Source organism: Vulpes lagopus, chromosome 7 (assembly GCF_018345385.1).
Source record: "Vulpes lagopus strain Blue_001 chromosome 7, ASM1834538v1, whole genome shotgun sequence".
In the NCBI taxonomy this organism is placed as follows: domain Eukaryota; kingdom Metazoa; phylum Chordata; class Mammalia; order Carnivora; family Canidae; genus Vulpes; species Vulpes lagopus.
This window is the reverse complement of record NC_054830.1, coordinates 53284935-53310691: the sequence shown is the minus strand read 5'-3', so window position 1 is coordinate 53310691 and position 25757 is coordinate 53284935. Positions and strand designations below refer to the sequence as shown.

At 47.0% G+C, this 25757-nt stretch overlaps 1 protein-coding gene across 2 annotated transcripts in view; it reads left to right on the top strand.

Annotated features, from left to right (window-relative positions):
* The window catches only part of FGD5 (FYVE, RhoGEF and PH domain containing 5), a 120875-nt gene that overhangs the window by 28108 nt on the left and 67010 nt on the right, over positions 1 to 25757 (top strand). For both annotated transcript variants that reach the window (XM_041762271.1, XM_041762272.1), the window contains one exon: positions 22508 to 22640. In XM_041762271.1, the coding sequence (XP_041618205.1) occupies positions 22508 to 22640 (133 nt within the window). The remainder of the gene's footprint in view (positions 1 to 22507; positions 22641 to 25757) is intronic.

Here is a 25757-nt window from a genome sequence, read left to right as displayed (position 1 = left end):
GGGGAAGGTGTGAATCTAACAGTGTCTTTGAGGCTGGGGTCTGTCTGCCTCCCAATTATCCCTGGAGAGGCAACTACTCAGCTCATGGGGGCTTCATTCTCAAGTTGCTTCTAATCGATGATGCCCTGGTGACAGGCATAAATTAATTCCCTTTGAATAGGCCAATTAGATGTAATTGCTGGGCAAAAATGTATTTAGGTGACTTCAGCCGGGGGACTAGGCTTCTCTCTAGACTTGGCTTTTCAAAATCGTGGTATCTGAGTTGGCATCTGCCCCATCCCATCCCTATTTCTCTGGCCTGAGGAACAGCTGGGTTTTATATAAATAAAGTCCAGCCTTGGGTAGACTGTCCTCCCACAGAGATGGAAGCAGGCTGAGAATTACTTAAGGGCTCTCTATAAATCACCATGTCTAAAGTGATTCGTTATGGTCATTCACAAAGGTTTTCATTGTGTTCCACAGTTTGGGTTTGGGTTTAGAGCTCTGAGTTTCCCTCTGAGAGCAAGAATTGGCCCAGAATATCTGGGCTCTTTGGCTCTGTGTCTCTTGCTGTATAATCTTTTTGATGTGTTCTAGTTTCTGGGCCTCACTTTCCCCATTTGCAAAATGAAAGGTTCAGGGAAGTGATTTCTGAGATGACATATTATTTTTCTATTGCTGCTGTAGCAGTATACTACACACTTACTGGCTTAAAACAGCATCCATTTTTTAATCTGACAGTTCTGTAGGTCAGAAGTCCAGTGGGCTGGGCTGGGTACTCCGCTTAGGGTCACACAAGGCCAAAAGCTAGGCTATCCTCTGGCCTGGGCTTTTATCTGGAGGCTCTGGGGGAGGATCCACTTCCAGGTGCATTCAGGTTATTGTCTGACCTCAGTTCCACGTAGGACTGATATAATAGGATATGGGATAAAACTCTGTTTCCCTGCTGAGGGACTGATCTTTGCACCTAGAGGCTGCCTGCATCCTTTCTCATGCTTTTCATGGAGCCCCCTGCAGCAATGAAGAAAAAGAAAGTCTTTCTGACACTTTGCATTTCTGCCTCTGGGCAAGGAAGGTTTTCTTTAAGGACCAGTGTGACTAGATTGGCTCACCCAGGTAACCCAGGATGATCTCTGTCTCATAACATCTGCTAATCTTAAATACATCTGCAAGGTCTCTTTTGCCATGTAATGCAGAATATCCATAGGTCTCAGGATTAGGATATGGACGTGTTGAAGGGCCATCATTCTGCCTATGACAGTTCCCCCTCTGACACCCAAAGATTCATGTTCACCCAAATGCAAAATCTATTGCATTCCAAGGTCGCCAAAGATCTTATCCCATTAGAGTGTCACCTCAACAAGTTTCATCTGAATCTCATCAGCTCAGAAGTCCCAAATCTTATCATCTAAACTATCTAAGTGGGTATGGATGAGGCTCTATCATCCATCCTAGGGCATAATTCCTCTCCATTTGTGAACCTGGGAAACTAAAGAAACAAGTTATCTGCTCCCAAGATACAATGATGGAACCAGTTGTAGGCATTCAAGTTCAAACAGGGAGAAGATGGAAAATGAAGTCAGATGATTTTCTGGGGATCCTCATACTCCTCTCCCCAAACTGTGGGGGGAAAAACACAACAGAACAGCCCCCTCAGGGCCCTCCTCACCTCTGCAGAGAGTGACTGACTGTGTTTGTGGTCTGAGCCCTACTGTGCCCACCTGCTGTGCCCTCCTGTCCCAGGAGATTTGACTGCCATGACACCTTCTCCTTTGGAATACCCCACCCCCATTCTGCTAACTGATTAATTGATGAGTGTTTAGAGGACAAGAGATGCAGGATTACAGAGGTCACTACAAGGGCCAGAATTCTGGCCACAGAGGAGGAAATCATGCTGTTGGGATAGTCCAGTGGGAGAGAAATCTGACCAGTCCATTTTGGTTCAAAAACCCTTTTGAAAATGTTTTGTAAAAGGTAACATGCATTCCAAAAATGGTGCCTGCAGGGAAAAATCAAATCTTGGACCACTGAATTTCTGTTCTTTAGCCCCTTCCCAGATGTTTTACATATGTGCAAACATGTAGGGATACACACACACACACACACACACACACCTCCCCTGAACCTTGACTTTTCCTAAACAGAAATGGGAGCATATTGAACATGCTTTTCTGGACCTTGCTCCTGTCACTTTAGACATTGTTTCCTAACAAAGCATATGGATCTGCACCTCTCTTTTTAATGACTGCAAGAATTTCCAATATCTAGTCACCTGTTGATGGATATCTAGGTTGTTTCCAGTCTTATGCTCCTCTGAAAATGCTGCAGGTAATAACTTATATACACATTTGCACATATTTATGAATATATCTGAAGATTTAAAAAAAGACAGTCCCCCCATGCTAACATAATCACTGCCAGCATTGAGTTATATTTTGTTCTTGTGTGAATGTATCTAGGGTGTGTTTAATGTGGATGTAATCATATTGTGCATAAAATCTCTTACTTTGTTTATCTTATTTAACTGCATGCTGTATTTGTCTGTATTATTAAATAACTTACTAAATTAATAAAAATTACTATGAGACAGTTTGCCAGACTCTGCAGATAGAGCCATACCAAGTGATTGTGTGTATTCCATTTGAGTGGTTGTGCCCAAATTAATATATTCATTCCCTTGCATTGTGTGTTCAGGGTATTTGTAATATCTTCCTGCATTGTAAAGAGTGCTCAGGTGAACATATGTATAATTAAAGCTTTTTTGGCATTTGGGTTTATTTCCATAGGAGAGGCAGCAGGGGAAGGGGAGTTTTGTGTTGCCAAACGGCTCTCCAGAGGAGTTGCCAGCCATCACCTGGGCCTGCTTAGTGGATCTCGCTAAAATGGGAACTGTGGTATAGTGAATGGACAGTGAGGAATAATTATGGAGATTGCTGATAAAAGCAGAGGCAGTGGGAATCACAGTGGCAACGTATGCAGGGTGAGCAGTTGCCTCTGTTCGGGCAAGGGTGTGCATGCATTTGCAGAGCCTGGAGCCCGCTGGGTTAAACACTACTCTGCCCTGGTTGGTATCAAATTATGGAGGGCTGACTAGTGGAGATGGGATGGTGTGAATAATTCAACATTCTTAGACACAAAAAGGATTACTGGAGGGAGGAAGGAGATGAATAGGCTTAGTTAAAGAGAGGACTTTTTTTTTAAGGATAAGATTTCAGAAAAGATACAGAAAAAGTCAGATGCCAGGAGGCATGGGTATAACCCAACTATTGTCCTTTCTCCCTTATCTAAAGAGGACACAGGTTGGGGGGGGCCAGGTCCCAAGTCATCTCCTGTGGAAAGGAAGCACCATTGCCAGGCAGTGCTGACCTTACTGGTATGGTTGATGGGGACCTGCCCCCCAAACCTGCCTGCTTCCCATAGCTCCCAGTCACTTGACAGTGCTTGTTCTGGGGTTTTAGATGTACCCCACACACACACACACACCTACCCCCACAGTATGTCAGGGTTCCAGACCTTGGCTTTCTGCAGTCCTTTTCCCCCAAAGAGGACACAGGCAGTTGCTAAAATCAGGGCGTTTTGGCTTCCATTTCTGCTTGGCACAGTGCTCAGCCTGACAGTAAAGTTGGGTGTGCTTTTTTCCTGGAAAGGCATTCCAGCTTGGGCAACTGCAGTTCTCTGGGACCCAGAGAAATAGAACTACACGTCCCCATGTTGAAAATGCCAAGTTGTCCTCAAACCAACTAGCGGTATTCCCAGCCAGACCCCTCCACCATTTCCCTACAAGGAGTGTGAGGGGAGCTTCTCCATCAACCTCAGACCACAGGACCACAACCACCCCTTGCCCCATCAGTCAGTGCTTGCGACCAGCTGCTGCTGGGGGGCTGGAAAGAGCTCCTCTAGGAGTGGACTCCTCCCTGATCACCAGAGCAGGTATGCAGGTCACAGAGGCCAGCCCACAGCAAGCCCACCTGGCTGTGAGGCTCATGAAGTCCGTGCTCCCTTCCTTCCCCCATCGGCTCTTTCTGGCAGGGTCCCAGAGCCCATCTCTAGCCCTGCATACTTGTCGGGACCCCAGCACCTCTCTACTCCTTTCTGTGTACCTTAAGTGGAAATCTATCTTGTACTCTTATGCACCCGGAGTGGTCCAACTCCTGTGCCTTTGCCCCAGTGGTGCTTTCTGCCCAGCTGCTCTCTCTCTCTCTCTCTGCAGGTTCAGATCCTTCCCAGGGGCACACGTTGGCCTCTTTTAAGTATACCTTCTCCTTAAAGCCTCTGTTACTTCTTTTGTCAATTAATGATATCTCTGATGTCCTCTGAAATTTGCACACAGTTCATCTCTGTGGCCCTGCGAAGTCTGCCTCCCCTGTTTTGTAGCGGTGTGCGTGGTAGTGTGTGGTTGTTCCTCACCAGACCACAGACTCCCGAGGAAGCAGGCACCACTCAGCCCCAATCCTTCAGTGTCTGAGAGGAGTCTTACACATTCAGCACTGTGTATGGATGTGAAGAGGTGGGTGGTGGGTGGGCACACAAGTGGGTAGGTAGTGGGACAGGAGGGTGGTGTCAAACGCTGGTCCGGTTGTCCGTGGTGTCATCCTGCCCAAGACAGACTGCCTCAGTGACATGTCTGTGCTGTGCTTCTTCCCTACTATCTTCCTCTCCGCTATTAAAATAGAAGACAGAATTATATTTTTAAGAGTTTGCTATATTTCTCAAATGAAGTCTTAGGTTTCTTGTTCTTAATTTAAAAATCCTGAGAGTTGAATACTTGATATTTCTTCCAGAAAAAGAGAATCTAAATTGAGTTCCTTTTCCTCATGTTTGACATTTTGCTTGATTTATTTTTTCCCTTTTTAGACTCTGGCTCTCCGTGAAAGGGTCCTGATCCTGCATTTAGCACAGTACCTGGCACAGAGCAGGGTCTCTGTAAATACTGAACTGAATTGCACTATGCTCAACAGCCTAGGAACCCTTGGGGTCTCTGCAGCGTGGAGATTGTTCTCTACATGTGCTAAAAGTGAGTTTTTAGCTTGAGTGGAGAATGGGGCTGATGTGCTGTGCCAGATGTCCTGCCTGCTGTAGTCTTTTCCTTCTAGCCTTGAAATCTGTGACTGGGCTCCTGCTTCCCTCTGTAGATGCACTCTTGGGGGCCACCTGCAAAGTCAAACCTGGTTGCAGGCAATCCTCCGCCCCAGGGCTGTGTCGTAAGTTGTAGTAAGTCGTGTGCAGAGCGCCCTCTGGATGCCATGCAGCTCACCCCGCCTTGATGTGGGATGTGGGGAGTCCACCCTGCCCTCCTCCCCATCCCGCCTCTACTGTTGAAGAAGTCACAGTCAGCCACTCCCCATCAAGGAGCAGTTTCCAGGGACAAAACACCAGTCTCATGTCTGGAAGGAACTTAGAACTCTGCTTTTCTAACTTCCTTTTTTTTAAAAAAGATTTTTGTTTTTAAGTATAGTTGACACACAATGTTACGTTAGTTTCAGGTGGACTACATAATGATTCAGTGTTTCTACATATTATGCTGTGCTCACCACAAATGTAGTTAATCATCTGTCACCAATACTATCGACTATATTCTCTGTGCTATGCCTTTTATCGCTGTGACTTAGTCATTTCATAACTGGAAGCCCATGCCTCCCACCCTCCTTACCTCTGGTGACCATCAGTTGTTCTCTATATTAATAGGTCTCATTCTACTTTTTGTTTGTTTACTCATTTGTTTTATTTTTTAGACTCCATATGTGAGTGAAATCATGGTATTTATATTTCTCAGTCTGACTTATTTTACTTACCATGATACCCTCTAATTCCATCCATGTTGCCACAAATGGCAAGGTTTCATCCTTTTTTATGGCTGTGTAATACTTCACTATGTATATATTCATCACATCTGCTTTATCTATTCATCTGTTGATGGACACTTAGGTTGCTAGATTGCCATGACCACTGGGGAAAACAGCATGGAGATTCCTCAAAAAAATAAAAATAGAAGTACCATGTGGTTCAGTAATTCCACTACTAGATACTTACCCAAGGAAAATGAAAACACTAGTAAGAAAAGGTGTTTTCTAACTTCCTTTGATCCTCACAGCAACTCTGAGGGTTGGAGGAAAGGAATTCTTGCCTAATAGATGGAGAAACTGAGGCTCAGAAAAAAAGAGTAGCTTCCCTAGAGTTGTATAGTTAGGGCAGCTGGGATTTGAACCTGAGTCTCTTTGACTCTTTTAGCTACAGTATTTCTCAAATCTTAATATGCCTTAAAAAAAAAATCCCAACTATCAAAAATACAGGTTACCAGGCTCTACACCCAGAGATTCTGATCCACAGGGTTTGGGATGTGGCCCAGAAATTTGTATTTGTAACAAAACCCCCAGCTGCCCCCAGTTCATCCTGAGAGGAACACTCCCCTAACAATTAGGAAGGCAGGTGTGGCTTCTTAACCAGCTGTGTGGGGAAATCACCTCGCCCTGGGGATCAGTCCATTCCAGTGGGGTAGCAGCTTTCAGACCTTGCAGACATTCCTGTATTTGTGTAGAGGAAGAGATATGGAAAGTGTCCCTTGTAGGACAGCCAGACTGGACAGATAAATATAAAAGCATCTTGCTTTTCAGTTACAGAAACTTGGCTTGAAACCCTGGCTACATAGTTTAACAGCCCTGGTGTTTGGGCTTAGTTATGTCCTAACTCTATGCCTCAGTTTTCTCATCTGTGAAATGGGGTTAATAATTTCTATCTCATAGACTTCTTGGGAGAACTGAATCGGGCAGTGCATATAAAGGTCTGGCATAGTGTCATGTTTGAATAAAAAAGAAACCCCGGTTTCTTCTAAATAGGCCACACTGGCCTGTCTTCGTGGCTTTGTTTATGCTGTTTTCCCTACCTGGAAAGCCTTACCTCTCCTCATAACTAAATACCTGGGTCTGGTCAGTGGCAATAGTTCATGACTGGTGCCTCATGACCTCCCAAGGTCCTCAGGGAAGTCCCTGCCCTGGGTTTCTGACAAGTGTCTACTTCATCTCAGGTGCTAACTTCTGCACCTCCTGGAATTTGAGAGTTTTCAGAAATTCTTCCTCAGTTCACTCAGAAAATACCTAGAGCTTCTAGATTCTGTTTTTTGGTTGGTTGGTTGGTTGGTTGGTCTTGGTTTTTCCCTTTTCTGTAACTCTATGTCAATAAAGTTGGGTGCCACTGCACCCCAGGTGATTTCCTGTGTAGGGGTTCTGAAGGCAGGCGGGGGCTCTCTTGCTCTCTCATAGGGATTGAGGTGAACCTGTGGGAAAGGTTTCAGCTGGCTGCAGTCTGAAGTCGTCCTCACTTGCTGGTCTTATCAACTCATAACTTATTTTACTCTAGGAAGTTTGAATTAAAACTAATGAGGGTAGTCCATTTGGATTTGGAAGGGACTTTGGAGATGAGGACACCCTGCCCCTCTCTGGACCCTTTAGTTCTCAACAAGCCAGAGCTTGAGGACCTCTAGGGAAGGGGTTCTCATCTCCCCATGCAAAGCTTTGACACTGTTGTTGTTTTATCTGTTAGTTTTTTTTTCCTGCTCTGGGAGATTTGGGAAGTTTTTCTGAACCATCTGGGAGCAGGTGATACAGGTAGGCTTAATGTAACTGGATGTGAGAGAGTTTATCAAGATAGGGACTAGACCTGGAGCAGGGTTACAAGGTGGCTTTGTATCCGAAACAGCGTAGTCCGGGTGGGCTGTGAGCACCCCAGCATGCTTTGTCTTGTAGACTTTACAATTTGCGAACTGCCTTAATACATTTTATGTTCGGATCCTGCGGAACTGAGCAAAGTTCCCCCATCTCCCCTCACTAGTGGCTGAATGAATCCTAGATAGAATATGGAGAGCAGCCAAGACTGTAGTTAGGGGCCAGGTAGCCTGTGGTAGAGGGCAAGGCTGAAGGGAGGAGGAGCTGGGCTACTAGGAGGCCAGATTTGGGGCTGGGTGTAGATACAGAGGTGAGAGCTTAACCCAGCCAGGCTCATGGCTTATTTCTGTAAAGCTGACTTGGTTTTATGAAACTCTTACCTAGTTGATGATCTTTCCTTTCAGCTTACTTCCCATAAAACTTTTCTCCTGAATCACTAGCTGTGAACAAACTCATTTAAATTGAACCTGGGTGCACATTCTGATGTTCATGTGGAGGAAAATGTTCTGACCGGTTTAGGGGCTCAGGGGCTCCTCCCTGGGGGTGGGGGTAGAGTTGCTGAAGGATTTCTGAGGATGGGGTTGAGGAGGAGGGTGCCACGCTGTCATCAAGGGTTCCGTTTTCTAGTTCCTTGCCTCTTTTCCAGCACTTTCCTTCAGAAATGGATTTAGAAATGTTTGCAGAATGGCTCACACGATGTGCAGTTTTCCAGCGTTCCATTGTTGTAGTCTCTGTCCTGGGCGTGTGGAAAGAAGGCTGTGCCAGCTGGCATTGCAGCCCAACTCTCAGAACCCATATTTCAAAGCAATTACTAGCAAAAAAAAAAAAAAAAGAGAGAGAGAGAGAAGAAGAAGAAAGCAGGCTTTGCTGCACAGCTCCTAAATACTTCCAGATACCCAGCCACAGGCCCCAAAAAGTGCTCGCATGGCATCCCAGGTCCTGACATGCCTCCACATTGGATCTGGAGTCAGGAACCACTGTTTGGCATCCTCTGAGGCCCACACAGGGAACAAACAGGTGTTGTCCTGCAAAGGGGAGAGTTCTAGGCATGGGGCCGGACATCCAGCTTCTGGCTCTCCATTTCTGCCCTCATAATGTGGGGCCCTGGGCAAGCCACTCTACCTCTCCAGGCCTCATTTTGTCCTCTTCGTACCAGGGGCTAGTGCCTAGCCCTAGCTTTACAGGGCTTTACAGGTTTGTGGGGAGAATCACCCAAGATGGAAGATGCAGGGGTGGTTGTAGATGTAGAGTCAGTTGCAGATCTTAGCCCAGGGGTAAGGAAATCCTGCACAGCCCAGTCTTGGAGCCTATGGTATTATATTGAAGAACTGCTCTCCTAGAGGCAGCATGCATTGGAGTCAGAGAAATCTGTTCCAGTCCTGACTCCAGCACCCTACAACCTGTTTCATCATCCATGACATGGGCTGAGAACATGCCACTCATGGACCTGTCTTGAGGAGTAAATGAGAGATTGCAGGTAGTTGCTTGCCCAGGGGCCAGGACACAGGAGGCTCTCAGTGCAGCCATAATATCAACACTATACCAAGAAAGACTTTCAGAGCATATTGTTGAAGACTATTGTTGAGCATATTGTTGATTTGTTTGGGAATGCCAGCTCTGACCTTAAACACCTAACATGCCGATTTGCTTTCCTACCCTGTTTTCTCCTTGATCTCCCTACAACCCATGAGCTAGGCAGAGCAGGGATTTTGATCACTGTTTCATAGCTGAGGACACTGAGGCACGAGGAAGGAAGTGGTTTTGCTCAAGGTCACAGGGTGAGCCACTGGTAAAACAAAAGTCTCCTGACTCTCCAAACTCCCCTTCTAACCCCAGACTATTTTGAGGTTGGAAATCCGACCCCTACATGCATCCCCGCTGGGCTGTGGCCTGGAGACCTGGGTCTGTCCTGGTTGGAGTTTTCTGTGGACATTTAAAAACTGCAACAATAACATAGAGCTATGTTCCAGGCACTGCCCCACGTGCTTTTTATGTATGTCAACTCACTAAATCCTCACCATAACCCAGTGAGATTGGTATTGTTATTTTTCCCAGTTTTATACATGAGGACAGAAAACTTGCCCAAGGTCACATAGCTGGTGAGTGGCAGAGAACCAGGTTTGGAAACCTAGGTGGGCTTGGCTCCAGAGTCTGCTCCTAACCAGCATTTGCACTTCCAGAACTTAACCTATGGCAGACAGTGTAGACGGTGTTGGAGTGAAGAGATGAGTGAGGGGTGACCCTGCATTCAGCAGCAGATTCTCTGTGTAACGCGGGGCAAACTTCTCCCCCTGCCCAAACCTTACTTTGCCCACCTTTGCCTTGGGAGCATGGGATTAGCTAGCTCTAGCAAAGGGTGGCATTTCTCTGGGTCCCAGGGACAGCCTGGGGTGTGGAGTGACCAGCCATTGTGTGGCAGGCCAGCCGGGTGTGGCCTCAGCACTGCCAGGCCCTCCCAAGGGAGGAAGTGTCGGTATTTACAGGAAATGCAGGACAAGGCCTGGGAGGTGGGTGGAGGAGGGGTAGCCAACCTCTGGGAGCCCAGAAGATGTGTCTGGGCGCTAGTGGGAGGGCTGAGGGCGGGTGTCCCTCTTCCTACCCCAAGGACGAGACTTTTTGTTGTTGTTGAAGGGAAAGGTCCCACTTCCCAGGCAACCCTGCCCCTCCTCTCGCCTCTTTGCTCCAAGACTGCCGCACCCTGCCTGCCTCCAAAACACCAGGCCAGCTGACCCCCTCCTCTTGGGGGAGGCTCCTGGGAGCAGTGGAAAGAGCATCAAGCTGAGTAACAGGATATCTGCCTTCAGCCTTTCCTGCCCTGGACCTCAGTTTCCCCACCTGTTAAATGGGCACTTGAGGCAGCTCTAACATACATACAGCAAGCTCACTGCCTTCGTGTAGCCCTAGCCCAGTTGTGTGAAGCACAGTGAGGAAAGAACAGGCCAGCCCCGTTCAACCCTGCAACTCCCCAGGGAGTTCAGATTGGCTTCACTTATATCACAGAGGTGCTCCTTAAGAAGTGTGTGTAAATTGAAATTTTGTTAAAATGCTCTGTTATTGATTATACTGGGAGTACAGGCTATGTTCTTAAAGCCCGAAGAAGGATTGGAAAGGGAACTAACATTCATTGAGTCCATGCAGGTGTCGGGTACTGTGTTGCTTTCACATATCTGATTTCATACTTTAAGAAACAAGGATCATATTTAAAGATGGGAGACCTGAATTTAATCTTGGAACTGCCACTTGCTAGCTGTGTCTCCCTGAGCCGATCTCCCAGGACCTTGGAGCCTCCGTCTTCTCCACCCCCCAGCCTTTTCTCATCTCTCATCTTCCAGCTTGTCTCCCACTGTTGTTCACAAGTGGCCAGGGTGAACTCTCCAGGGAGTAAAACTAGGCAGGTCCTTCCCCTGGCTAAAACCTCTCTCTGGCTCCCCATTACCTCTGGAACACAGAGTTCAGGTGCCTTAGCCCTGTATTTGAGAGCTCTGTGGCCTTGCCAGCCTCTTCTCCCAGCTCTCCTTACCAAGTAATGGATAATTGCACACAGGACCCAACATTTCTACCCCCTGTGCCTTTGCATAAACCTTCCTGGAATTTTCCCTACCACTCTCTTTTCTTTGTCTCCTGCTCAACCTTTAGACTCTCTCTGGTCTCACCCTGGGCTGGAACCCCCCTGTGATTCCCTCCTCACCACACACACACACACACACACACACACACACACACACACACAAGTTTAGGGGTCCTTTCTGTGCTGCTTCCTCCTGGCACTCACCACCTTGTCTCCTGTTGATCTGTCTGCTTTCCTACTAGGCTATGTGAGTGCCTTGGGGGCAGATGAAGGATCTCTTTCACTTCTGTGTTCCCGGTGCCAGGCTTGGGGTAACCTTCAACAAATGTGGATTGTGTCAGGTGAGGCAGTGGAAGTAGCGGGTGTTCCATCCACTGTGCGCTGCTGTGCTTGTGCTGGGTAGGGCAGCTCTGATTTTGGACTGTTTCAAATCCACACCTGCTCAGGGATGCCTGGAGAAACGTGGCTGGAGGTTCTCTCCCTCATCCCCATGAGCCAATGAAAGCCAGCATGTATTAATTGAGCACCTGTTACATGCAGAATTCACCACTCTTGCTGGCAAGAAGGAGCTCACAGTTTGGGATTCATGTGAAAAGCTAATGCCATAGCTAGATTGAGGTGTCCGTTGGTACAGGGGCATATAGAGGGGAGCAGGGTCTCTATTATAAGCAGGTGTGGCCAGGCAGGGGCAGATTGTTAAGCTTATGCAATCTGTGGAGTCTTTATAAGAAAAAGAATATACAATGAAGAATGTTAAATCTATAGAGCCTTGAAAGAGACCCCTGCCGGTGAGGGGGTTGAAGTTTAAGCTTCATTAGTTTTGCAGTAGAGCTATCTCAGTGATCAGGGAAGGCTTCCTGGAGTGGGAGGTTAGGTTGGACCTGAGTTCAGAGACTGCCGCTGACCCTAGGTCCTGACCAGTATGAGGGAGTCAGGTCAGCAGACATTTCCCGGGCATCTGTTCTTGGAAGGCAGTCCCTGCCCTAGAGAAGCAAGGTAGATTTATAGAATCTTAAAGGCCTTTGGCAAAAGGTGGCATTTCTCTGAAAATGCTTCTGTCCTGTTTGGGACAAAAGAGACAGATGTAGTTCAGCAAGGCCACAAGATGAGTCATGTGATGTGTGTGTGTGTGTGTGTGTGTGTGTGTGTGTGTCTGGGTCCAGGGTTGTTTCCCTTGCCTATGTCACCTTCCCTGCTGGGTCTGAGCCTTAGTGTGTTTGTTTCTGTCTGGCTCTGTATGATTGATTCCTGCTGTGTCCCCCATCCAGATGTCCCACACTGGCCACACGTGACTTGTCACACGTGCTTATACATGTCAGAAAGGCCCTTGCCCTCTGCCCTCCTTGCGTTGTTGCGCTGTGGACACTCCTGTGTGTCCTGGCACCTCTTGTACATTCTTATGCCTTCTCCCCAGCACAGAGAAGGCAGCAGTGAACCAGAAGAACAAATGTGTCTAATGAGTAGGTCCAGCTGAAGGTCCCCAGTGGTTCTGTCTAGGAGAAGTTGGTGGAAGGGGAATAGCAGAGTGGACCCTGGGAAAGTCATTTAACCTTACAGAGCCTCAGTTTCTCGAGATGAAAAGGAAGGAAGATAAATAACAGTGCTTGCCTCGCTAAGTGGCTGAGAGGATCCATAGGGTAATGAATGAGGTGTGTTTAGCACACCACTCAGTAACCCTTAGCTGGTGATACTGCAGTGTAGAAGCAGCATAGATTAGTAGTTCTAAAGGCAGGCTCTGAACTGATTCCCTGTGTTCAGATCCCAGCTTTGCACTTACCCTGTCTGTGCATGTTTCTCCATCTATAAAATGGGCATGGTAATAACCTACAGGAGACAGTGGTTGGGAAGAATTTGTAAAGTACCTGGCACATAGTATGCACCCCAAATCACTGGCTCTACTTCTACTACTATTGTGGCTACTCCTGTTATTATTGGTTAGCTGTGCCCTTGTGGAAGGGAGGGGTGGGAAAAGAGGATTGTTTTTCAGACCACCACACAAAAAAACCACAAATGGCCCCTCTCCTAGCTCTTGGCAGCTTCAGATGTGGTGTGCGGTTATAAAATTATAGTGTTCTTCATGAATTTCCAACCACTACATCCTCTCCAGCTGTTTGAGGTGGCAGCAGCAGCTCCCCTCCTTTCCACCTCCCCTGTGGCCTCACTTATTCTGAATCCCAGAAAAGAGGTGATAGGAGAACCATGTGTCCAAGTCTCCTTCTGTTCTGGGCTGTGTCCTTAGGACCGACTGCCGTGGAGCCCATCTTACAGATGAGGAAACTGAGGCAATCCTAGCCACCAGTCTCTTGGCATCCATTGCACCTATGGCTGAACCAGATCCACCCCACGGGATGCCTCGTTCAACACCTATCCATAGCCATTTTCTAAGTAATATGAAATGATGGCCTAACCCATAAAAGAAAAAAAAAAGCCTGTTTATTCATTAAGACTTGGCTAGCCACAGCATTCTCAGTGGTGGCAGCACCTGCTGGTGCTATTTCTACCAGAGGTGTAGAGCGCCTGCTGAATAGGGAAGATTAAGGAAGCCTTCACTGACAGGCTAAGGGGAAGTCAGATAAATTAGTTGGAGTAGGCAGTCGTTTAACACGTTTGTTGTGTACCAACTGTGTGCCATTCATGGAAGACACAGAATGCATAGCAAGCAGATGATTCCCCTCCCACAAAGAGCTTTGGCTGATGGTGGGGCTAATATGGGAACATAAATAATTGTGGTCACACAATGTAAATATGATGGGAGCCTCGTCCAGTAAGAGAGATGCAGAGGCTTCCTGGCAGAGCTGGTATGTATGTAGACCTGGTGGCAAGTACAGGAGAGGTGGGCAGGAATTCTGGAACAGCCTTGGAAGAGTTACAGTGATGGGAAGGTACAGAGGTGTGCATGGGCCAGTGAGTTGGTGGTTTGGCTGCATGTAATGGCTAGTGGAGGCAGACATGTGCAAGAATAACTGGGATGAAGTTCCTCAGCTTTGTGGATGAGCCCTTTGGACATAAAGTCACAGAGCATCACAGTGGGAAGGGCCTTCAGAGGTCCTCTAACTCCCTTATTTTACAGATGAGGAAGCTGAGGTCCAGAGAGAGGAAGGGGCCCACTCAGTGTCACACAGCAAGCTGATGGCAGAGGTAGGACTAGAACCCAGGTCTGTATGAACTTGAAGAACTCTGCTTGATTAATTCAGCCCTGGCCCTTAGCTCAGGTGATTGTAGCCAATAAAACTGCCAGGCACTGTGCTGAGCAGTTCACGGACATCATCTCTTAGACCCTGGAAGGTAAATACTGTTACCATCTTCTTTCTACAAAGGAGGAAGCTGGGCAGGTTAAGGGACTGGCCTAGGGTCATTGAGCTGACAAGTGGCAGAACTGGGTCCTGCCCTCAGGAGGTGAAATGTGTCCTTTAACATTATCCTTTGCTGGGGCCCCAGAGATGGCTGAAATGCTAGGACGTCAGTGGCAGAGCAAGGCCAGGCCCATGTGCTAGCAGTGCGGCTGCTGCTAAGGATCGGAAATGTAGGACTCTTCTGTTGTCTTTCTCGGTACCCAAAGTTACAGGATGGTAGTGACTGTTTCCCAAAGCTGGAACCTGAGAGATGATCCCTCTGCTGAGTTTGGGGTTCTGGCTTATGATTTTTCTCTAGTATGTTACCTCTTTATATCAGTCTATTATTTTATGAGGCTTCTGCAGATCTTCCCAAAGTATTAATTTTCCCCCACCTGGACCTCGGAACCTTCATGGATTATCTGAAAAGAAAGCCTTCATAGTTACAGTTATGTTCCCCTTTGGCTAGAAAAAAAAATGTTTGGAGCAGGAGGAGGCTGAAATGGAATCAAGGAGAACAAAATTCCTTGAAAATCCCTATGAAACCACTTCAAACCCACTGGGAAGGCTCCAATTAAAAAACAGACAATAACAGGTATTGATGAAGATATCAAGAAATTGAAACCCTCAGCATCGCCAGTGGGAATGTTTTTACATTTTGGTACAGCCAAAAAACAGTCTGGCTGTTCCTCAAAATCTTAAACATTGAGTTACCATATGACCTAGCAGTTCTACTCCTATATATATACTCAAGAGAAATGAAAACATATGTCTACATAAAAAACTTTCACGTGAATGTTCATAGAAGCACTATTCATAATAGTAAAAAAATGGAAGCAATCTAAATGTCTATCCACAGGTGAATGCATAAACAAAATGTGGTAGAGACTTACAGTGCAATATTTGGCTATAAAATGGAATAAAGTACTGACACCTGTTATAACATGGATGAACTTTGAAAACATGCTTGTTTGAACTTTGAAAACATTATGAAAGCGCCAACACAAAAGGACAAATATTGTAGGATTCCATTTATATGAAATGTCCAGAATAAGACAAATTCATAGAGACAGACAGTAAATTAGTGATTGCCTGGAATTGGGGCCCAGTCCTAGTGACTGACTACTGAATAGTATGGGGTTTCTTTTGGGGTTGATGAAAATGTTCTAAAATTGAGTAGTGATGATGGTTGTACAACTCTGTGGATATGCTAAAAAGCACTAAATTGTATACTTTAAAAGGGCAAAATTTTATGATATGTGAATTATATCTCTTAATGAGCTCTTATAACAAGAAAAATTCCTACAAAACCATCGATGCTATATTTCAAGAAGGCTAAGGATGACATAGGATAGAGAGCAAGGATGTACTTCTGTTTTTACTTAGCAAAAAAAAAAATGGAAATTGAATTTTTAAAAAAGCCTCTCCTTCAATCATGTTTCTGGGAACCATTACAAGCTCTATCCCTTGGCTGACCCTGGGTGCAGGATGCATTCCCTCCAAGAGGGAACAAAGCAGAGATTCACTCCAGTGGTGAGGAGACAGACAGGCAGCTGCTTTCAAGCTGTGGGGTGCATGCAGTCTGGTCTTAGTACATGGTTTCACATGCCTGGGTTTTATTCTCTACCTCCATTTTGCAGGTGTGGAAACTGAGGCCCACGCTGACAGTCACGTAACCCAGATCATGCATTGGGTTCGTGGTGAATCCAGGACTCCTGGGTCTCTGACCCCCATCTTAAGCAATTTTCACTCTATCAGATTGAAGGTTCCCAGTTACAGTACAGTCTGAGATACAGTTACTGTATCTGTGAGAGTCTCAATGTCCCTTTGAGGAAGGGGGACACGGGAGGGGTCAATTCTGAGAGACAAGGAAGTCTCAGAGCAGAAGGTGCCAGCTGAGGAAGGTCTGAAGGGATCAAATGAATTGTGAAGGTGCCTGGGCGTGAGGGGGTGTGGAGAGTAGGCAGGGGGCAGGATTGAATGTCTGAGGGTTTGGAAATCCCTGATTGTGCAGCCAGCCCTTCCCTCCATCCACTTCTAAGCTCTTCCAGCTGCTCTGCTAATTAGGGTAGTCATCCTGTCTCCTCCATCTCCAGTTTTCCATCTCCCAAAGAGCAGCCCTGAAGCCCCCTGCCCCTCCTCGCTGAGCTGGCTAACTTGAGAGAGGTCCCAGCCTGTGTCAGATGAGCCAAAGGATGTTACATCTGCAATCTGGCCTCCTTCACACATATCATTGTACCAGCAAGAATGGAGTTTGGGGCCAGAGTGCCCGCCGACAGATTCTCAATGAGGCAAGGGTTCCTTTTTTATGAGTTATTAAGCCATTTTGGCTGTGCTTAGGGTTTATGACTCCCAGCAAGTGTCACTAGGACGGGATTTAATGGGCAGAGTTAGACAGCCCTGGGCTGGGTTACAAACTGTTCGTCCCCCCACGTGGATGCACATGTCCTTTTACGACTTTAGGCTGCTGGAAAGGACTGTGCTCTTTTGGAGGGTCATTTAAGGTAATGAGCTCTGGGCAGCTTTAATTTGTGTTCCTTTTAAAACACAAGTCAACTCAGAGGGAGGATACAGCTCTGTGGAGACTAGTCTGGGGGTTTAGAACTTGGCCCTTGTGTGGGCTGGCCAGAAAGGACCTACTGAGTGCCAGGCAGTGGCCGCTTTCCCCATCGTGTTCTCATTTAATCCCACAATGAACCTATGTAGTCATCCCCACTTTGCAGATGGCAAACAGAGAGATTGGGTGACTTGCCTAAAGTCACACAGGGACTCTCCTCTGATGTGATGCCAATGTTCCAGGCCACTTGGTCTCTAAACTTACAGTCCTGACTGCCTGGCCTTTTTGCTGATTTTTCCCAGCATGTGTCATCTCCTTTGATTTACAGATTTAAAACCAAGCACACACACAAAAAACTAAGGCACGGAAAGGTTAAGTAACTTGCTTGAAATGATAGAGCTGGGATTCAGACCAATCAGCCTGACTTCTGAACCCACCCTCTTAACCAGTACTTTGCACTGTACTTTCTTCGAGGCCAGAGATAGTACTTTAGCCATCTTTAACCTGCCTGTGTGTTAGCTCCTTCAAGTACCTGCTAATCCCTATTTGTTGAGTAAGTGAGTGAGGGATGATTGGATGGGTTATAGAAGGATGGCTGGATGGGTTGGTGGACAAATGGATGCATGGATGGATGGCTAAGTGGATGGGGTGGTTGGATAGATGAATGGGTGGGTAGAGGGATGGATGCATAAATGGGTGAGTGGATGAAAGAGTATGTAGATGGATAGGTGGGTGGCTTAAAAGGCTTTCTCATATGTAATATATTGTTATACTCAAGCTACCTGAAGATAGCTTCTCAGTTACGATTATAATGGGCATTTTCCACAGAACAAAGATAATGTCTATTTGCTCACTGCTGTACCACCAGTACTTATAGTTCAGAGTCTAAAACACAGAAGAGTCTTAGTGGGCTTTTTTTTTTTTTTTGAATGACTTAAAAAACAAATAGACAGGAACCATGCAACTTAAAATACAGAGCCTCGCAGCCTTTGCAAAGGACCCGTCTCAGAGATTTATGTTGACAGACTGGTGAGATGGATGGGGTATGTCATGGTTCCAAGTCTATTTCCCCAAGGGAAGAAGTGGTTGCACAGGACACAAGTTATACTAGAGCCTGTTGGAGCATTTGGGTAGAAGTTGTCAAAACATTTCTCAGAACTGTTTTCTTCCCTGTATTTGAAGATCTGGTAGCAAGTATGAAGGTTCCGTAGGGGCAGCTCTGTTGATCCTTGTAGTTTTAGAATATTTTCTTTGCTTATTAAATGAATGACTTCTGTCCAAGATCAGGGCTGTTGTTACAACTTCCACTGAATCTGCAAACGCATTGAATTATACTTGCTCTTGTATATGTGAAAGCATATTTTTAACAACAGTTTATCTCCATTTGTTGTGCTCACAATCCCGAAACAGGACAGTGAAATAAACAAATTAGAAATATCATCAGAATACGCAGACCTTTGTATCTTTTGACTTCCATTCTAGATCTTTCTTGAAAGCAAAAGTCAGAAGAAGAAGTGGAATAAAAGATCATGAGCCACATTTCTGGCCAAAGCTGAGGATGGTTGTGTATGGATGGTTGGTGGGTCAGAGTTAACCATATTTATTATCTCTGTGAGGTCTATGGGTCTTTGATGGTGAGCAGCATAATGTTAGTCAAACTGTTATAGATTAATAATTATATGAAGTCACGCACTCTAACTTCATGCACGTTATCACTTGGGATGAGGTCATAGTGTTAGCAAATGTTAAAAATGAGTTGACTTAAAGACCACAGTAGGTAAATAGTAGAACAGCTGTATGCAGCTAAAGCTCAGCTGGTAATGAAGAGAGCTCCCATTTAGTGAGTTATTATGTGTTGGGCACGGGTTCTAAGTGTTTTACATTATGTAACTCATTGAATCCTCCCGGCAGCTCAGTGAATTAGGCACCCCTGAGGCCTAATGAAGTTAAACACAGCCAGTACTGGGCTGAGATGGAATTTGAACGCAGGCAGTCTGACTTGAGAACATGAGCTCCAATCTCTGCACACTACTGCCTCTCAAATGGAAAATAAAATAATAGCACAAACAACAAAAACAAAGACCCCCTTTTCCCTGGCAAACTGAGACCCAGCTCCACACATCAGTGCACTGTGAGAACCTGACTGGGCCTCTGTTTTCACATCTCTAAAATGGGATCAGACATAGGGAGAGGCATCCTTTGAGGCAATGTGTGTTGGCCCAGATTTGCCATATGGCCTTGAGCCAGCCCTCTCCTCCCCTAGGGGTTTGGCTTCCATGTGTCTTCCCAGTGTCACCATGGCTCTTTTGTGGAATTCAACCATCTGCTTGGACTGAGGTAGTGTCCAGTGCTACCTCAAACTTCTCTGCAGCATCAAGGCCCAAGGGCACCCACTTTTGTACATGCCAGGTTGAACAGAGCCTTACTCGACAGCCTAAGCTGTTGGGGCTGAATCCCATTGGCACCAGACTATCCCTGAACAATTCCAGCAAGAGGGTGATGCAATCAGATTGGGTTTTGAGGAGGTTCCCTCTGGCTGCTGGGTGGGGAACAGATTGGAGGCCAGCCAGGGTGGAGGGGGGGGACTGGAAAGCAATGGTCACAAAGGTCCAGGCAAGAGATGGCTTGGACCACAGAGCTATCACACAGATGCCAATGGAATTGGGGAAGACTTAAAGGTAAATTCAGGAGAGGTTTTGTGTTCAGGTAGTAGCTGGCTATCCAAGGAAATTCTGAGATTTCCAGCTTGCTGCCTGGACAATGGTGACACCCTTTACCCGTGGGAGGTTTGGCTGGGAATCCTTTCCTCCTTCACAGTGCATTTTAGGAAAGGCCTGGCACCTACCTTCTTTTCCTTGATAAGAACCATCCAAGGGCACACTCAACTGCTCTATCCCTCACCACTACTGGTTATCTTCCACAGAGCACAGATGGCTCCTGCTGGGGCCTAAGTAGCCGTTCCTCTTGATGGGGGACAAAGGCTCCACTCCCTGAGGACACCCATGGGGTAAATTGATGCAAGAAGCCCTGGAGGGAAGGAAGCTAGGGCTCTAGGAGACTGGTCCATGCAGTCACTTTCCTGAAGGAGGTTCTGAGCTCACTAAAGCAAATGTGGTGTTCCCCAGTGGCCCCTGGCGGTGTGGAAAGGGACATTGAAGGAGGTATAGGGTAGTCCTAGAAGGGGAGGTACTCACATGCCTTTTTTACTCATCATTGGTAGAGGGTTGGCTGCAAAATCCACTGTTTGCTCTCATAGTTTGAAAGGAAAGGACAACAAAATTAATTCTGAAAAAGAAGAAAGAGGTCTGATCATAAGGGTAGCCAGTTGGATAGTAGAGTGAATTATGGCTCAGCCCTGGTCAGGACTTTGTGCATCTGCATGTAAGAACAGAGCTATAGTCTCTGCCATATACACATTTTGTCCTCAGAAGGCCAGGCTGGAACAGACTACCATGTCCCTGATCTGTCTGACCTCATGGTCCTAATGTGGACCACCGGATACCTGTCCTGCTCTTGACTCAGCCCCTTGTTTCCTGGGCTCCAGGTGTTCTGGAGATAGGTATCCCTGGTATCTGGCCCAGATATCTGGCTCCTGCGGTGGTTGAGAAAAAGCTTCAAGATGGCCCCTAGCTTCACTGTAGCCTACAGCTCAGTTTCTCTGATCCTAATGCTCCCTCCCTGACCGTGCTTCTCTCTTCCTGGCTCAGGGCCTGAGATAAGAGCAGTGTCCCTGCTCACATGAGGTCTGGGCTTAGCATTGCAGCCCCTCTAGCAAATAGGTGATCCCTCCTCTCCTCTAGTTTATCCATCCATCCATCCATCCATCCATCCATCCATCCATCCATCCATTATTCTAGTACCTCATTGTGGCATTCCCAGAGGGCAGAAATAAATATTTGATTAGAATTTAATAAGACCAGGGTGCCTGGGTGGTGCAGTTCGTTGAATATCTGGCCCTTGGTTTTGGCTCAGGTCATGATCTCAGGGCCATGAGGTTGAGTTCCACATCAGGCTCTATGCTCAGCACGGAGTTTATTTGAGATTCTCTTTCCTTCTCCCTCTGCCCCGCCTGCTTGTACTTGTTCTCTCTCTCTCTCTCTCTCTCTCTCTCTCTCTCTCTCTCAAACAAATACATCTTAAAAAAAGAAAAAGAATTTAATAAGACCAAATGCCTAGATTTTGAGTGTGAGGAGAAATTTTGTGAGTTGTTGTCTAGGACCACATTGCCAATGGTAGGAGGGAGCTATTGAAGGTTTCCAAGTAGGAGAGGGACATGACTTGATCCCTCTTGTAGAGCAGTCACTCTGCTGGGTGGAGAAGAAGGCAGGAAGCAGAGCAAGGAGGAAGTTGTAATGGGATTAGGACCTCCTCTGTGGGAATAGTTTTGAAGTCAGAGAAAGGAGGGTTCTGCTCCAGGTTGGTTTGTCACAGGCCAAGCTCTTGGCTGCCTCCATGCCTTTAACATGCTGCTTCCCCTAGAGACTTCCCCATGCCGTCATAGAGCTCCTCCTTCTGCTCGCAGCCTCAGAGCAGCCCTCCCTGACCTGTCCAAACACTTCCCCCTTGTTATTCCCCATGAAAGCACTTCCTTCTTCTCCTTAACTGACCATAATTTATGATCATATATTCGTGGTTCCTTTTTTGAAACGGGGACCATATCTACTTTCTTGCCACCGTGTTACCCTCTGCCTAGCTCTGTGCCTGGCATAAAGCAGGCAATCAATAAACAGGTATTGAATAAATATATTTTACTAATGAATGGCAATGCCTATATCATAGTCATAGTCACATACATATGAGATTGTTATCTCACCATTGCAAGTTTTCTAAGCATTGATTCTTACAGCATCAGCCAAGAAAATGAAATAGGAATCATTATTCCCCTAGGTGGAAACTGATACCCTGAGTTGTGTCTTGTCCATGATCTAGCTGATGACAAGGCAGGGACCAGGGTCTAGAATGCAAACCCCAGACCACACTGTATCCCTTATTCAGGCCCAGAGGACATGGCCACCTTGGGAACAGACCCTGCTGCCTTACCATGCCAGTCCAGATTGTTGGACCAATCAAATTGAACATCTCTTGCCCTCATAGTCCTTATGTGAACCCTCTAGCATCACAGCCTGCCTCATATCCAACCTAGAGACAAGCCTGTCTTAGCATCTGTAAAGGCATATAAGCAGCAAAGAGCATGGCATGTTCAGGAAACTACAAGGAGGCCAGGATGGGAGCATACAGGGAGGTTTTGGCTTGTGTCTTGTTCAGTTCTGGGTCCCCATGGAGGGCAGGCATAGTGCTCTGCACACGGAGCACTCGTTAGTGGTTTGGGGCATTAATAGGGCCCCTGGTGTATTTACTTTGCCTTTGCTGGACAGGGAGCTCTAATCTTCTCTTTGCTCTGCTCTGACTTTAGCGCCTACACAGAACCCTATAAGGTCTGTCCCATCTCGGCGGCAGCCCCCAAAGAAGACTTGTCATCGGATGAAGAGCAGGGAAGCTCGGAGGAGGAAGACAGTGTTCTGAGAGACCCCAGCCTCACCCACAAGGTAGGATGGCCCTCCCTGGGCAAGGGGCCAGTGGGTTGTGGGGAGTCAGAGATGTAAAGGCTGAGAAAGGATGGTGAAGGATCCACTGCATTCTCTCTTGGTGAGGAAGGAGTTGTTTGCAAAAAGCTGGCCCCAAGTTGGATACAGCGACTGTCATGGCACAACTTTAAGACATATGGCAGACACAGGGACCTGCGTTGGTGATGCCAGGATGACTGCTCCTGCTGACTTCTTGGGTCTGAGGCAGTTTGGGGCTTCCCAGAGCTCTTGTGGATGAAGTGAAATAGAACAGCATTATTTGAATCAAGACAGACCTGGTTTCTAATGACCTCAGGCTTCTGGGCCTCAGTGTCCTCATCTGTGAAGTAGGACTCATGAGGCTGAGTTAAGAGAAGCACATGAGTTTCCTTAAGTGAAGATAGTTTTGGAATGAAAGGTGGTTTCCCATACCTATACCGCAGTGCTTTGAGGGGATGGGGCTGAGGGAAGAGCTATTGTTTCTCTGGAGGCAGACAGTGAGTGGGGTGCCTGCTGCGGGTAGAGACCAAGTCACAGTGGCGGCCCAGACCTCTCAATGGGCATCGGGGCATGGTGGTAATTATATATGTTCGCTACAGGGTGCATGAGAGCCTGTGCTTCACTTCCATTTGCTGGCTGATTTTACTAGTCCTTTCATTCATGCTTCTTGGAGCTCGGGTTTGTCTCGTGTTTTACCTTTGCAGATATAGAGAAGTGAAGAACTTGCCCAGGACCACACAGCTGTTACTCTGTGTCATCCAGGAAACACCATGAGGTGCCAGGGGCCAGGAATTTAGACCAAGAGGGACACCCCCACTGCAGGGAGACAGGCTAGGAAGGTTGAGACCAGCTTGGCATTTCTGGCCCATCTGCTGGATCCCTCCCTTGTCTGCAGAGGAGTAGTTGGGGAGGCCAAGGAGCAGCACCTCCTCCCTGACTGGCCTCCTTCAGGCATCACATCCGTGTCTGTCTCCCACTCTTTGTCATTCTCTCCTTCCAAGGCTGGGGTTGATGTGTCACATTGATTAAAGACTGCTTCTGTGGAAGCACTCAGCAGAAGGGCCTAGCACTTACCAAGCTTTGTATAAATGGTCATGTCTTTCATTTTGTTTTCACACCCTTGATTTCAGTTCATTTATCTCTCTGCACAGGGTCTTCATAGTTGCCTCCCCAGGGCTGTGGGAATGTGGAAGGGGGTTTTCCCACTTGGCTCCTCCCCACTGCAATCCACGCCTCTTTCATTTCTGGCAACACGTTCCAGGTCAATACCACACCCCTGTGGTGTAGCCTGGACACAGAAATTAAGTAACTTGCCCAAGGCCACTCTGCCAGTAATTGAAGGGGTTGGACTCAAAATCAGGTCTGGTTGGCTCCAAGCCCAGGGTTGTTTGTTTGTTTTCCTCTCACAGCCCTCTTTCTTCTTCTCTCTCCAAAAGGAACTGTTGCCTCCTTGAGGGCAAAGGAGAGGAGCTTTGAGTTAGTGGTGCCAGTTAGAGATGATTGCAGCTTTTCTGCCCTGTTCTGGGCATCCCCAAGGTCACGGAGCCCGGGGGCATAAAGATAGTTGTTGTTTGGGGTTTGGTTCCCACTTGAAGCTGGGAGTTGGGTCTGGGTAGCAGGCTGGGAAGAGCTGAAGGGCTGACAGAGCAGTGGGGTGCTCCCTGTGCAACTCTCTGTACCTCAGAGTCCCACACCTAGTGATGGCTCCCCACCAGAGCCTCTGAGTTCTCTGTTAAACCTTTCTCTGGGGCCACCGGCATCTCCTCCTCCAGCTGTGTTACCACTGGCCAGTCACTTCCCATTATAGGACCTCAACTTCCCCATCTCTCAAATGAGAGCATTTATAATCACTAGGCTGTGGGAGGGTTGAATGAGGGCACAGATGTAAAAGTGCCAGCCGCATAGTAGGGGCATAATGGCCATCTGTTGTTCCTGTCTGGGAGGCAGGGGGGGAGTGGGAGAATGTAGGGTCCTGTTTGCTCAGGACCATTGTAAAGACATGAAGTCCTAGGGCCCTGGACATTTCGTCATCCGGGTCAGCTTCCCAGCCTTGAGGTCTCCAGGCCGCTGCATGGACACCCCCAGGAGCTTGTAAGAGGTGGGGGTAGCATAGGCAACAAGAGGATCAGACCCAGCTTTGATACTTGCTAGCTGAATGACCAGCAAATGGGCAATTTCTTAACCACTCTGTTCCTCTGTTACGCCTTCTGTAAAATTGGGAAAACAGTAGTGGTACCTACTTTAGTTTTGAGAGTAAATAAATCTGAGGAGATGAATACATGGCACACAGTAAAAGAACACACGAAGGTCAGAGTGGGCGGGACCGTCAGAGTGGGCAGGGAAGCAACCTGCTCAAGGTCCAGTAGAGTTCAGTGATGATGACAAGGTTGCAGAACTGAGGCAGCTCCTGCCTGGGACAGGGATTTCTTATGTGTCCCTGGGGCCAGAGCCACGTAGAACCAAAGGCCATCCAAAGGCAGGGCTCACAGAGGGAGCAGTGGTTGGAGACACTAGTATCCTGTCATTCTGAGAGCACAGAGGGAGAAGTGTGGTCTAGACTCCTCACAGCAGTTCAGTTGACCCTCGGGAGCCCAGCCCTCTCACCTACCAAATGTACTGAGCATTCGTTCCCTTCTGCCCTTGAGGCTTTCATAATGAACCATAGTGGCAATCACCTTTAAAAATCAAGTTTTCATTGCACGAGGCATGATCTACTAGATTGTCCTTGTAAAGTATGAAGTTATTACAGGTGAAGTTTAGATGACCTGAGGTACTCATTCCCAGTCGCTGTGTCCCCATGAGGCAGCTGTGGTACACAGTTTGGTGTGTATCTCTTCAGAAACTTTTCCCTGTATTGATCTATGTGTATCATTCGTTACGAGTGGGACATGGATGGTATTGTTTGTGGAGTTGTTCTTCATGTGTGAGTCATATCAAACCATAAGAAACTTGGCATAACTTGGTTGTGTTCACTAGTATCTTAGAGAGGTTTTCACACATTGCTACATAGCATTCTAATTTTTTTTTTACTGCTGTATGGTATTCCAATTTATGGATTTATTGTCCTTTGTGTATTTTGCCATCCCCCTGCTGAGGAAC